At 39.2% G+C, this 13356-nt stretch overlaps 1 protein-coding gene across 1 annotated transcript in view; it reads right to left on the minus strand.

The window, feature by feature from the left end:
* Positions 1–13356, minus strand: part of LOC142656585 (caspase-8-like) — a 44548-nt gene that overhangs the window by 7082 nt on the left and 24110 nt on the right. Inside the window, exons 3-6 of the mRNA XM_075831516.1 lie at positions 11194–11299; positions 9679–9817; positions 8771–8841; positions 6818–6956 (exon numbers count right to left, since the gene is read on the minus strand). Coding sequence (XP_075687631.1) covers positions 6818–6956; positions 8771–8841; positions 9679–9817; positions 11194–11299 — 455 coding nt within the window. The remainder of the gene's footprint in view (positions 1–6817; positions 6957–8770; positions 8842–9678; positions 9818–11193; positions 11300–13356) is intronic.

The following is a 13356-nucleotide window of genomic DNA, read 5'->3' on the forward strand; positions in this document are numbered from 1 at the left end:
TCAAAAGTTTAGGGTCACTTAGAAATTTCCTTATATTTTAAAGAAAAGCACAGTTTTTTTCAATGAAGATAACATTAAATTAATCAGAAATGCACTCTATACACTGTTAATGTGCTAAATGACTATTCTAGCTGCAAATGTCTGGTTTTTAATGCAATATCTACATAGGTGTATAGAGGCCCATTTCCAGCAAGTGCAACCTTCACTCCAGTGTTCTAATGGTACATTGTGTTTGATAACTGTGTTAGAAGGCTAATGGATGATTAGAAAACACTTGAAAACCCTTGTGCAATGATGTTAGCACCGCTGTAAACAGTTTTGCTGTTTAGAGGAGCTATAAAACTGACCTTCCTTTGAGCTAGTTGAGAATCTGGATCATTACATTTGTGGGTTCGATTAAACTTTCCAAATGGCTAGAAAAAGAGAACTTTCATGTGAAACTCGACAGTCTATTCTTGTTCTTAGAAATTAAGGCTATTCCATGCAAGACATTGCCAAGAAACTGAAGATTTCCTACAACGGTGTTTACTACTCCCTTCAGAGCACAGCACAAACAGGCTCTAACCAGAGTAGAAAGAGAAGTGGGAGGCCCCGCTGCACAACTGAGCAACAAGACAAGTACATTAGAGTCTCTAGTTTTAGAAATAGACGCCTCGCAGGTCCTCAACTGGCAGCTTCATTAAATAGTACCCGCAAAACGCCAGTGTCAACGTCTACAGTGAAGAGGCGACTCCAGGATGCTGGCCTTCAGGGCAGAGTGGCAAAGAAAAAGCCATATCTGAGACTGGCTAATAAAAGGAAAAGATTAATATGGGCAAAAGCACACAGACATTGGACAGAGGAAGATTGGAAAAAAGTGTTATGGACAGCCGAATCGAAGTTTGAGGTGTTTGTGAGACGCAGAACAACTGAAAAGATGCTGGAAGAGTGTCTGACGCCATCTGTGTGGTCTGATGTTGCTTTGGTGCTGGTAAAGTGGGAGATTTGTACAAGGTAAAAGGGATTTTGTATAAGGAAGGCTATCACTCCATTTTGCAATGCCATGCCATACCCTGTGGACAGCGCTTGATTGGAGCCAATTTCATCCTACAACAGGACAATGACCCAAAGCACACCTCCAAATTATGCAAGAACTATTTAGGGAAGAAGCAGGCAGCTGGTATTCTATCTGTAATGGAGTGGCCAGCGCAGTCACCAGATCTCAACCCCATAGAGCTTTTGTGGGAGCAGCTTGACCGTATGGTACGCAAGAAGTGCCCATCAAGCCAATCTAACTTGTGGGAGGGCCTTCTGGAAGCATGGGGTGAAATTTCTCCCGATTACCTCAGCAAATTAACAGCTAGAATGCCAAAGGTCTGCAATGCTGTAATTGCTGCAAATGGAGCATTCTTTGACAAAAGCAAAGTTTGAAGGAGAAAATTATTATTTCAAATAAAAATCATTATTTCTAAACTTGTCAATGTATTGACTATATTTTCTAGTCATTTTGCAACTCATTTGATAAATATAAGTGTGAGTTTTCATGGAAAACACAAAATTGTCTGGGTGACCCCAAACTTTTGAACGGTAGTAGATAGATAGATAGATAGATAGATAGATAGATAGATAGATAGATAGATAGATAGATAGATAGATAGATAGATAGAGAGAGAAAAGCTAAAACAAAACATATACAAGTCATATAGTGGCCAGAGAAAGTGTCAATCCCACCTTGGGCCCCCTTTGTTGCGACCAAGACCCAGACCCCCCTGCCACATCAGACTCTTCAGGGCCTGGCACACAAGGTTTTGATGCTGACCAACATCAGAATGTTGTGTGGCGTTGCCTACAAGCTCCTAACACTGGCCAGTGCCATGATGTTGTGTGCTGCAGCGCATACAATGTTCTAACGCTGGCTGGAATCAGAATAGGTTTGCCGGCCCACAATTCAAGATGAAGCAGAAGCAAGGAGAGGAAACTAAATTCCTGTTTATTTTTTTTTAGTCTGATATGGGGTCTGATTAATTAAGGGGAACAGAGTCAAGTTTAGCCGTCTGATTAATATAGGGGGTCTAGGGTCTAAATTAATTTAGGAGTCTGGGGAATAAATTATTGTTGCGGTCTGGTCTGGGGTCTGAATTAATTTCTGAATCTGTGGTCTGATTAAGAGATTGAGGACTGATTTAAGGGTGTGAACTGTGGTCTGATTAGGGGTCTGATTAAGAGATTGAGGACTTATTTATGGGTGTGACCTGTGGTCTGATTAATTTTTGGGTCTGATCTGTGGTCTGATCTATGTGTCTGATTAATTTAGTGGTCTAATCTAGGGTCTGATTTAGGGGTCTTGGGTCGGATTTAGAGGTCTGATCTGGGGTCTGATTAATTTAGGGGTCTAAGTTCATTTAGAAGTCTGGTCTGGGATCAGAATTTATTTTTCCTTTGGTCTGGGGTTTGTTGTGTCCTATGACACATCCTGCATTTTCTACTTTGTAACATTGTCCCAACATGATATGATAATTTATCAGGTAATGCTGGGAGTTTTTGCACTTATGTTTTTTGATCCCTAGAACGAAGGGGCCACAGTAGCTTAGCGCTGTCGCTCCATCACTGTGCTTCCCTTTACAGTGATGCTCTCAGCCGTCCGTTGTGCAGGGATCTGCAACACAGCTTATCAATGTTATTCAACCTACCGTGGCCACTTTCCCTTCCTACTATCGCCCTCCATTCTTATAAGAAACAGAAGAAATGATCCAGCGCTGAGTTCAGTTGTTAATTAAAAAGGAAGCGATGTTCCCATCTTTATTGGGGTAATACAGATAAAAATCGTAGGGAGACGCAGTCCCAGGAAAAATGTGAGTAGGCGGTATGCCCTGGCCTACGCGTTTCGAGCAGCTCCTGTGCTCTTAGTCATGGCAAAGAAATAGCTCACATTTCTTTGTCATAGGAAGAGGTTTTTTTTTGTTTTTTTAATTAGCCTCCCTCTCCCCTTGTATATACTGTCACACAGCCCCCCTCTCCCCTTGTATATTAGGGTGGCCCTTATTTTTCAACTTTATAAAAGTTTAGCTCCTACCCCCCTATCTTGTTCGAATCAACAAAAAAACAATATGTGCAAAATTTTAGCTCAATCGGACAACTGCGAGGCGACCCTCATTGACCATGAAGTTTAGTAATTTTTTCAGATAAAACATTTTTTTAGTTATTTTATTTGTAATCACTTGTAGGCACTAGTAATGGAAATTAATGTGAGTTTTCATTAATTTTATTAGCATGCGATTTTTTTTTTTACCGATAGCATGTGATTTTCTATTGCTAAGTTAATATAAAAAATCACCAAATGTTTGCAGTGAGTGTGAATTATGTTATGCGATTTTTCATTATTAATATTAGATAAACTTATACTATTATTTATACTATTATTATTATTAGATAAACTTATTTTATAACCTCTCCGTTTTTATAATGTGCTTCATTTACTTATTTTGTAACCAAATATGATGATGTCTTTGATGAATGATTTTTCAATTATTGTTTCAGAAGTGTTTGTGCTGCTGGTGTAAAGTGGCTTTTGTGACGTGTTCTTCCTAAACTTGTAAAATGGCATCAACTTCTTCAGGTAGTTCATCACAGAAGTTAAGAAAATATTTTTATGTCTCTCTTGTTGGCTACATTTACAATCAAATCGTCTGAGCCAAACTACCGTTGAGCCGGCAAGTTTTAGGCGTTTTCTTCTACAATGTAAGGCCTCATTTACACGAGCGTATTATACGCGCGTGCGACGGGCGTGCTTTTCACGCGTGTCGTACGCACCTATAATAGTCTATGGGGCTGTTTAGACGATGCGTGAATTTTGCGCAGCGTGAGTGCGTTGCGTAAAACTCACGACATGTTCTATAATCGTGCGTTTTTCACGCATCACGCACCCATTGAAGTCAATGGGTGCGTGAAAACCACGCATGCCGCACGGAAGCACTTCCGTGCGAACTGCGTGATTCGCGCAAGAGCTGTCAAAAGGATGAATGTAAACAGAAAAGCACCACGTGCTTTTCTGTTTACAAACATCCAAACGGAGTGTCAAATTAGAGATGAGCGCACCGAACTTCACCGGGTTCGGCCGAACTCGTTTTGACCGAACCCGGCAAAAAATGTTCGGGTACGCGACGTCAGGAGACAGTCACTGCCCACGGTGCTGAAAGACTTAAACTGTTTCAGCACCATGGACAGTGACTTTCGATCCCAATATACATATACGTGTAAAAAAAAACAGAAGTTCGGACTTACCGATAAGTCCCGGCTTCTTCCTCCAGTCCGACCTCCCGGGATGACAATTAAGTCCAAGTGACAGCTGCAGCCAATCACAGGCCAAGCACAGGCCGCAGCCAATCACAGGCTGCAGCGGTCTCATGGACTGCCGCGTCATCCTGGGAGGTGGGGCCGGATGACAAGAGAGGGACGCGTCACCAAGGCAACGGCCGGGAGACCGGACTGGAGGAAGCAGGCAGTTCATGGTAAGTTTGAAAGTCTTTTTTGATTCACAGGTTGGTGTATATTGTGATCGGCATTCACTGTCGAGGGTGCTGAAAGAGTTACTGCCGATCAGTTAGCTCTTTCAGCACCTTGGACAGTGACGGGCGTCGACTAGCCTCATCTCTATGATGGCGGCTGCGCGAAAATCACGCAGCCGCGCATCATACACGGATGACACACGGAGCTGTCAATTGCCTTTTGCGCACGCAAAACGCAGCGTTTTTTGCGCGCGCAAAACGCACACACTCGTGTAAATCAGGCCTAAGAGTTGTAATTCTTACAACGAAGGAAAGTGCAGCATTGGTGATTCAAGAAGTTTAAATTTTTGGGCAAATAGCACAAATTCCTACTAGAAGAACTGACCACTGCGTTGATAAGTTACTCAAACTCTATGATGAATGGAAAGGTTTACAGAAAAATTTGACTAGAACTGCAGGCAATGAAAAATAAAAAATATATTTTTGTGGAAATGATGGACGATCTCTTTGACATAGCTCATTTAGATGCTTTGGGACAGATGAAAAATGAAGAGGATAAGAATTTCTTAATGCTTCAGTGCCAAAAAGCACGACCGGGCTCCATGGTTGGTGTATATCAAAAACTAAAACACAAGGAAGAAAGATCACTGAGGCGAACTACAATGGAAACTGCCAGGAAAAAAAGGACTTATGAAGAAATGGAACAACATTTTGCTACTCATCATTTGCTACATCAAAAACTGACTATTCAACATCAAGCAACCAAAGCAGTGATGGTGGTGACGGCAGTGAAAATTCCTCTGTCATCATTCGGGAAATATCAGCGGCAGCAACAACCACAGCAGCAGCAACAGTTGATTCAGAATGGCTGGGGCTGCCTGGATGTGTCCACATAAATTTCTCTTAGAAGAAAAAAAGAAAATGGTTGAGATAGGGAAGAGTATACCGCTTTTGAACGGAATTAATTGTTGCATATACTATATTCTAACTTCAAGGCGTTTGAGGGTCACCAGTTGTCCGATTGAGCTGAAGTTTTGCACAGCCCGTTTTTTTGTTGATTGGAACAGAATTAGGGGATGGGAGCAACAAAATATTAACTTTCGGAAAATTACCTATAGCTAAGGGCCACCCTATTGTATATACTGTCACACAGCCCCCCTCTCCCCTTGTATATACTATCACACAGCAATCCCCCCCCCCTGTATATTACCACACAGACCCCTCAAAAAAAAGTGCTCCTACATAGAGGTCTGCACCATTGCTTTTAAGATTACCGGCTTGGACCTGTACGGAGATGCAAACATTTGTTCTTATGCTATTTTCTCAGTGCAGCAAAGGCCTGTATGCCACCCCTCTGGAAAATCTGGACTCCTCAACCATCCCTCAATGGTTTGAACATTAAGAAGATCATGCGCATGGAACAGGTGGAAGAACAGCTTTGTAGTTGAAAAGACAGGGTTACACAGGCTATGTCATTTATTTTTTGTATTTTGACATTTGACCCCAGCCACTCTTAAAGCCTATATAAATGTGGTATTTTAATCTATAAAATAATAGAGTACTGTATAGGGTCTCTATAGTGTTGGGACATGATTTGGTTAGCTAGTTTCATGTATTTAGAGTCAGTGACAGTTCTGAATATCAGTCCTGTTGTTGTCCTAGGATCAGAGTGAGATAGGGACAGATTTGTTACTCTATATTCAGATCTGCTGTGGTTTAAAGATCTGGAGTAATCCTGTGACCAACTCTGACAGGTGACAGATACTGAATCCTTGCAAGAAGTCTGGTAAGATCCATTTTTTTCTGTTGTGTTTTTTATTTATCGTATTGACGTCAACAGGATGATTTAGTGGCCGTATTGTGGCAGGCACTTTTTCTCAGCTTTATGATATATAGGGTGGGATACGTTTTCTAAAAAGGTCCTGATATGATATACACCCTAAAAGTCATGTATGTGTGTTTTGTCTTGTACGTCCATATCTTTTAATGGTAATGATTAATGTTATTTTTGAAGTAACTACCTCCGCTGTGTTGAGGATATCATTTTTTTGTGGTGACTGGCCGTTCACTGTAACATCTAGGTGTGGCAGATGACTAACTTGATATCATGTCATATTTTACAAGAGCAATATTTTTTTGAAAATTAGAAGACAGGATCATTATGGACCTGTTCTTGTTCCAAATAGGTGCTTTGTCATTTTGAATATTTACCACCTGCTTGCACAGTTTAAATACACATAAGAAAGCGGGGTTACAAGGAAAGAGACGCCACAAACATTATAAAGAAATATGCATTTATACTGGTGCTAATACTATGTTTATGCTGTTTTTACCTTCATCTTTTTTGGTCCCTGTCCTGTCTTTAAAGCCTTGTTGGCCAGGATTACTTCTTGCTTTACTGAAGTTAAAATTACTTATCATAACGCAAATCCCACGAGTCTTACTATTCATTTTGTAAAAAAGACTTGAAATCTAAAGAAAAACAAAACATTCATGTAAAAAACGTGGGGCAGTTGCTTTGCATATGATGCCCGTGATGAATGGCTATATTCAGTCTTAAAACCTTTAACTCACTAAGATGTTACTGTGACTTCAGACTACCCGTTTCCCCCGCAGTGGCAATATGGGAAGCAGTAGTCGGAGACGCTCCATACACTGTGGAAACGCCAGTAATTATACCTGTCACCAATCTGAATACACACGGACTGATCCTACTGAAATGATCAGCTTCTTGTCACAAACAGTGCTAAACATGGCGCTGAAAGTAAGTACAGTTTTCAGCATTGCGACCCGACTCCAGGAACGAAACTCCTACATTTGGGCTGTTGTCAAGCAAACCTGTGATGTCATGATGTCCTTCCAACATACCTCTGTAAGCAGATTACCATGCAGATTGTTCTTTATGTTAACCTCTTCTCCAACACACCCGCACCACCGGGACCTTGCTCCATAACATGGATATGGACATTTTAAAGCGGTCATGTGCGCACATGTACACATCACATAGAAAATGTTACCCCAAAGTCATATAAATGATCATACATTTCGCTTATAGAGACCTGCCCCTATTTTCTTGCTTACAATAAAAAGTTCTGTACTTGAGTGCTTTGCACAGATTCCACATACCTGCTGAGGTACAGGAGACACCCTAGAATTTTTTTCTTCCCATTTTATAATCGAATATTAAAAAGATACTGGTTCTGTTTTAATACCATATTGACATAAGGAGGGGAATAACGTCATATTGATCCAGGGTACTTATTTGACTATCGAAGAACAAGAGAAAACTGTGATCCAGCGCCAAATAATTTCAAAAGTTTTCTCTTGTACTTCGATATTTGCTACCGTGTGCGCAGTCTGGATTAAAGACATTCTCTTGGTGAGCTGGAGGATTCCTCCTACCCTGTTTCCTATTAGGAAGGAATTATTTTTTTTGTGATGCAAAATTGGCTGCAGTGTTCAAAGGGGTTTGTTTTGACTTTCTCTGGCTCAAAAAGATGGATGTGTAGTTTTTCAACCGAAGTAGCCATGATCAATCATTATATTTATCTGATCATTTACTTTCATTATTTCCTATTACAAATTGATTTAGTTATGTTCAACTTAGTAACTAATACTTAAGGCTGGTTACATGGGCATATCTGCCCATAGCGAGCGCCAATTGATGATATAACGCATTGGTCGTCATACAGTTTGCATATTATTGGCAGCACATCCCCTGTTTACACGGGGAGATGTACTGCAGACAATAAATATTTTATAGGCTTCATAAACTATGTCATCAGCCGAAAAATTTGTGTTAACATAGGGCAATGATCGAGAACGAGCATTTGTGCGAACAAATGAATGATTGTCTGCCCGATTATTGGCCCATGTAGGGAATTGGTAGGGAATTTCCCAGTGGCCCCTCCCTTGATAAATCTATTTTGTTGCTCTGTTGAGCAATTTTTACAGGTGACCTTTGATCTTCTGTATCAATTGTTTATCAGCACCTTTACTTTGGAACCCAACCTTTTCACATGTATAACATTGTACTGGTCTGAAGGTTCTACTTTTTTTTCTTACCCTTTATGTTGTCTATGTGCTATAATAAAGATTAATCATAGCTGCCCACCCACATCAAAATAGTAAAGATTTTTGCGTTTTTCAAAGGGTAATTCTATAATAATTAATAAGATTTGGTATTAGATAACGTTTTTTAGCTAGACAATTTCTTCAAAATTAGGTAAGTACTTGTATTATTACCTCAAATATACTAGTATTCTCACAAGCTATATATGTTTTACCTCTGCCTCTTCTGTTCTGCAAGTTAGGTTTCCGTGGGAATCCTCAATGTTCATGGATCCTGAAACAGCAGCTAAGATGACAAAAAATATGTATACATTAAACGTAGGCTGTGACAGATACCTTACAGTGGCATCATTCACCATAGATTATAATAGTATCCATTTAACGGATAGGTCATGGAGTCTCATGATGCTATTCATGGCATATCTGTCAAACGGATACCATTATAGCCTATGGGTGATGGATGCCACTGTTAGACATCCGTTTAACTCATCTGTCATCCATATGCGTTTTACAAATACGTCATAAAAAGCTATTGAAAAGTCCATTACATATATGTTACAAGTATATTCTTGTGATGTATACCATAGGCTACCATCTTTAAAAACACATACAGTATGGTATATGCTGTTTTGTGGGATCCCTTTGGATGGATTAGCGTAGTCTACTAAGCTATTCCATCCTTTAAAAAAAATAAAAAAAATGGTATGCTGACGCATACCAGCCTGATGGAGGCCAATAGGACTCTCTCTCTCTTTTGGCCTCCATCGGGCTAATAGAGCCGTACGGGCAAGTAGCTAAACTAAGGTCAAAAAGGCCACCTGAAGGGGGCCTTAATTATGTTTTCCCCATAGTGACTTTAAACAAAACCAAGAGAAACAAAAACAGAAATACTAGTTAATATACAGTGCATTCAGAAAATATACAGACCGCTTCAGTTTTTCCACATTCTAGAATGGATACAGCCATATTCTAATATAATAGATATTAATTTGTAAAAATGTGTGAGACTAGTCAGGATTGTGGGAAATATAAACAGAGCAAAGTGTAGAGAGATGCTTTATGAAAACCTGCCCCTATATGCACAACTATCACAAGGATGCTTTGCAGATAGAGGATTGTATACCTGATTTTCTTTTATATTCTAAAATAAGTCTCTGAAACTCTTCATTATCAAAAAAGGGAGCAATTTTCTCCAGATTGTTCAGATTATCATTCTTGATTAGATGTTTTTTTTCCAATTCAATGAAAAGATCCCATAAACTCTGGAATACAAAGAGAATAACATGTGTTTTGTGATGATAGATAGATAGATGATAGATAGATAGATAGATAGATAGATAGATAGATAGATAGATAGATAGATAGATAGATAGATAGATAGATAGATAGATAGATAGATAGATAGATAGATAGATAGATAGATAGATAGATAGATTTTAAGAAAACCCACTATATGTACATCAATTGCAAGCAGAATAATGCAGGTTATGTAAAAGATAAAATCAAGCCAAATACGTAGGACTTACCTATGTACCGCACCAGTGAAATTAGAGATCACTATTTCTGCTGCTTAAACCCATTCAAAGACCTATTTACAATATGGGGGAAATTTATTAAGACTGGTGTTTCATACGCCAGTCTTAGGCTGGGTTCCCACATAGCATCACCGCTGCAGAATTTCCGCAAAGTAATTGTCTGCAGAAAATCGGTAGCATTTACAGTGATATTTCAACAAATCTCATCCACATGCTGCAGAAAAAATCAGCTGAGAAAACGTTCATAAATTCACCTGCGGTGTGGGTTTTTAATCTGCAGCATAAATTGACATGCGAATCGTAGCACTTTTGTTGCATTTTTTTTTTCCCTATTTAATTCAATGGGTAGATCAAAGCTGCCACAAATAGCATATGTTGCAATTTTTACGGTGGAAGAGCAGCGATTCCGCAGCAAAAATAGCAAATCTGAAAAAAATAAAACTTTTTGTTTCAATTTAATAAAAAAAAAAATTCGACAGAGAGAGAGCGAGAGAGAGAGCGAGAGAAAGAGAGTGCGACCATTAACAATAACATTAGTTTAGATTTGAGCAACAAGACTAATATGAAACAGTTGGCACGCATAACTGACAAGGACAATGATAGAGCCAAATATCATCATCAATAATTAGCCCTTGGACAACGAGGAAACATAAAAGTAACAAGAGACTGTGCAGCAGCTGACGAACTAGTACACAATTCTAGCAATTTTCCAGCTCTCTAATATAAAGGTGTTTTATACAGAGTTAAAGGTTATGGACTTTGGTTTTTGGAAAATTTTTATAGCTCGTCTTCAGCCGCTCTCTCTCTTCTACTGAACGCAAATCCAAGCATTTTGATAGATCAGAATTGAGCTTAAATAAGCATTAAGGAGAGGAGAGGGAGCGGCTGGAGACGCGCCAACAGGAAGCTTGTCTGACAGAATTGATCGTGAACGGCATTGAGAAGCTTGCAATGTATTGGAAAACATACAAGCTGCAGATGCCAAACTTTGCAAAATGTTTAATTAAAACCAATTACATAAATGTCTCTCCCCCTTAATACATGCATTGCAATAAAACAAAATTGATCCAAGGGTGTTCATATAGCCTTTAAGTATTCCTTACTGTTAATTTCTCCACTGTTGCTTTGGGAAGAATATCTGTAAAATTCAACTTAATTTTCTCAAGTTCACTTTTTGGTACAAGGTTTCCAAGCTCATAGAGTAGGTGTCTAAAACAATGAAGTAAAGCCATTTGTAAGTAGGAAGAGAACAATGTTAACTTCTATTTATTTCAACAATAATTCTATTTATGACAACATGTTTTTCTCCTGGTCTTCTATAGAGGAGCCTCTGGTCGGGCAACTTAGTAATTACTCAATGTGGGGAAAAGAAGTGTTTTGCACTATATGGGCGAAGCAGGTCATAAGCTCAATGCAACCAAACATTTGAAATTAATGTATGCATGGCCTTATGAATAAATAATAAAATAACAACAAACATTTAATTTCATAAAAAAACAAAAAACACTGTAGTAACAATGTAAAAACCAATGCCAGGCAATAAAGAACATGTTTCATATGTATTTGTTCAGTATTACATTTGATGTAAATCCTATATATGTGCTGTAATACAACGGCAGTGTCTTTCTTTTTTACTATGTATGTAGTGTCCCTCCATTCGGGACTGGAGAGGGGGAAGATTGTCTACGATCACAATTTTTTGGAGAGGTAATATTGTAGGCCAGAGCAGTGGGAGAGCGCACCATATGCAGGGGTGCAAAATGAATAATGCTCATGCCACACAGGGTTCACTGCATGGGCTTCAGCCCTGAAACACTGTAGTGTGTGGCATAGGCCCAAGATGGGAGGAAGCCACGAAGTGAGCCAAGTGTGGCAAGGAGCCTCGTGAAAGGACAGGCTTTGGAGAGTTAAGTGGACTCCCTGCATGGTAAGGAGATAGGCCAGAGCCTCTCCGCAATGGATTGATTAACCCAGGCTGAGGTAGAGAGAGACGGCCTGAGTAGAGGCCTGTAAGAGTGTAGGGGGGATCCCTATAACATAAGCGGGTCAATGTATATTATGCCAGAAAGAGTATAATCTGTTTATTTAATTAACCAGTTTTAGCCTTCCTAACAGAGCAACATTTATAAAATCTGACTTTATAAAGTAGAAACTTTTTAATGCTTTTATGTATATAATCGATTCTGAGATTGTTTTTTGTGACACATTGTACTTTATGTTAGTGGTAACTTTCGGTCGATACATTCTGTGTTTATTTGTGAAAACACCCAAATGCAGTGAAAATTTGGAAATATTTTATTTATCTGCTTGTAAGACCACACATAAGTTATTAATTCTTATTTATCATATTTCTTCTTTATGTTGCCATAATTTTTTGAACATCCTTTAATTTTTGTAGGACGCTAGTTCAGCAATTTTTTGTATATTTTCAGCAACATTTCCCAAAACTTTTTTTTTTAGGGACCAATTCATTTCTGAAGGCGCTTTGAGGGGCCTATTTATTTAAAAAAAAACCTCTATAAATCACACCATTATAAAAACTGCACCCCTCAAAGTATTCAAAACATTTCCCCAATAAAGTCTCCTCCAATCAGAGATTTACCCCTCCCATGTACCTATTATAGCAAGGAAGCAATCTGGCTTGGGCGTCACTGTAGTGCTACATCATACAGAGACGGGAGAGGGTCTGCCTATGCTGGGAATTGTAGTTGTAATATAAGGACATCCCTCTTTTCCTTATACTTGACCAACAACATGTTCTCACTGCATAGTGTCCTGCTCTCACCCATTCTGCTCTCTGGTTTTTGAGTACGGTGCCCCATGCTGCAGTACTTCTGATAGAGATTCAACTTAAACAGTAAGATGCTGGTATAAAAGTTTTCCACGTAGAAACGGTATGCCTGGTTCATCAGTGGGTACCCCAAATCCCACTAAATCCCAGGAAGGGGGCAGTCAGCAGGTTAAATCTTGGTATCCTTCCCTTCCTAAACGCTAAACCTGTGGGTGTACACTAACGTACTCTAGCACAGCTTGTACATTTTATTGCCGTACCTTGCCCTCTTACTAGGCAACTATTTGTAAAATTTAAGCCACCTGTTTAAAAGTACAAGTGACTTGTCTACGCAAACATACTTTTCGGAGATTCATGCTTGGGCAAATATGGTGTTAAAATGATCAATGACTGGACTGACTTTGAATAGACAGTCAACTAGTGGGAGTGGCTATCACTATTTAATGCACCCTATTTATTTATTATTTATTTATTT

This window comes from Rhinoderma darwinii, chromosome 6, assembly GCF_050947455.1.
Source record: "Rhinoderma darwinii isolate aRhiDar2 chromosome 6, aRhiDar2.hap1, whole genome shotgun sequence".
Taxonomy (NCBI): domain Eukaryota; kingdom Metazoa; phylum Chordata; class Amphibia; order Anura; family Rhinodermatidae; genus Rhinoderma; species Rhinoderma darwinii.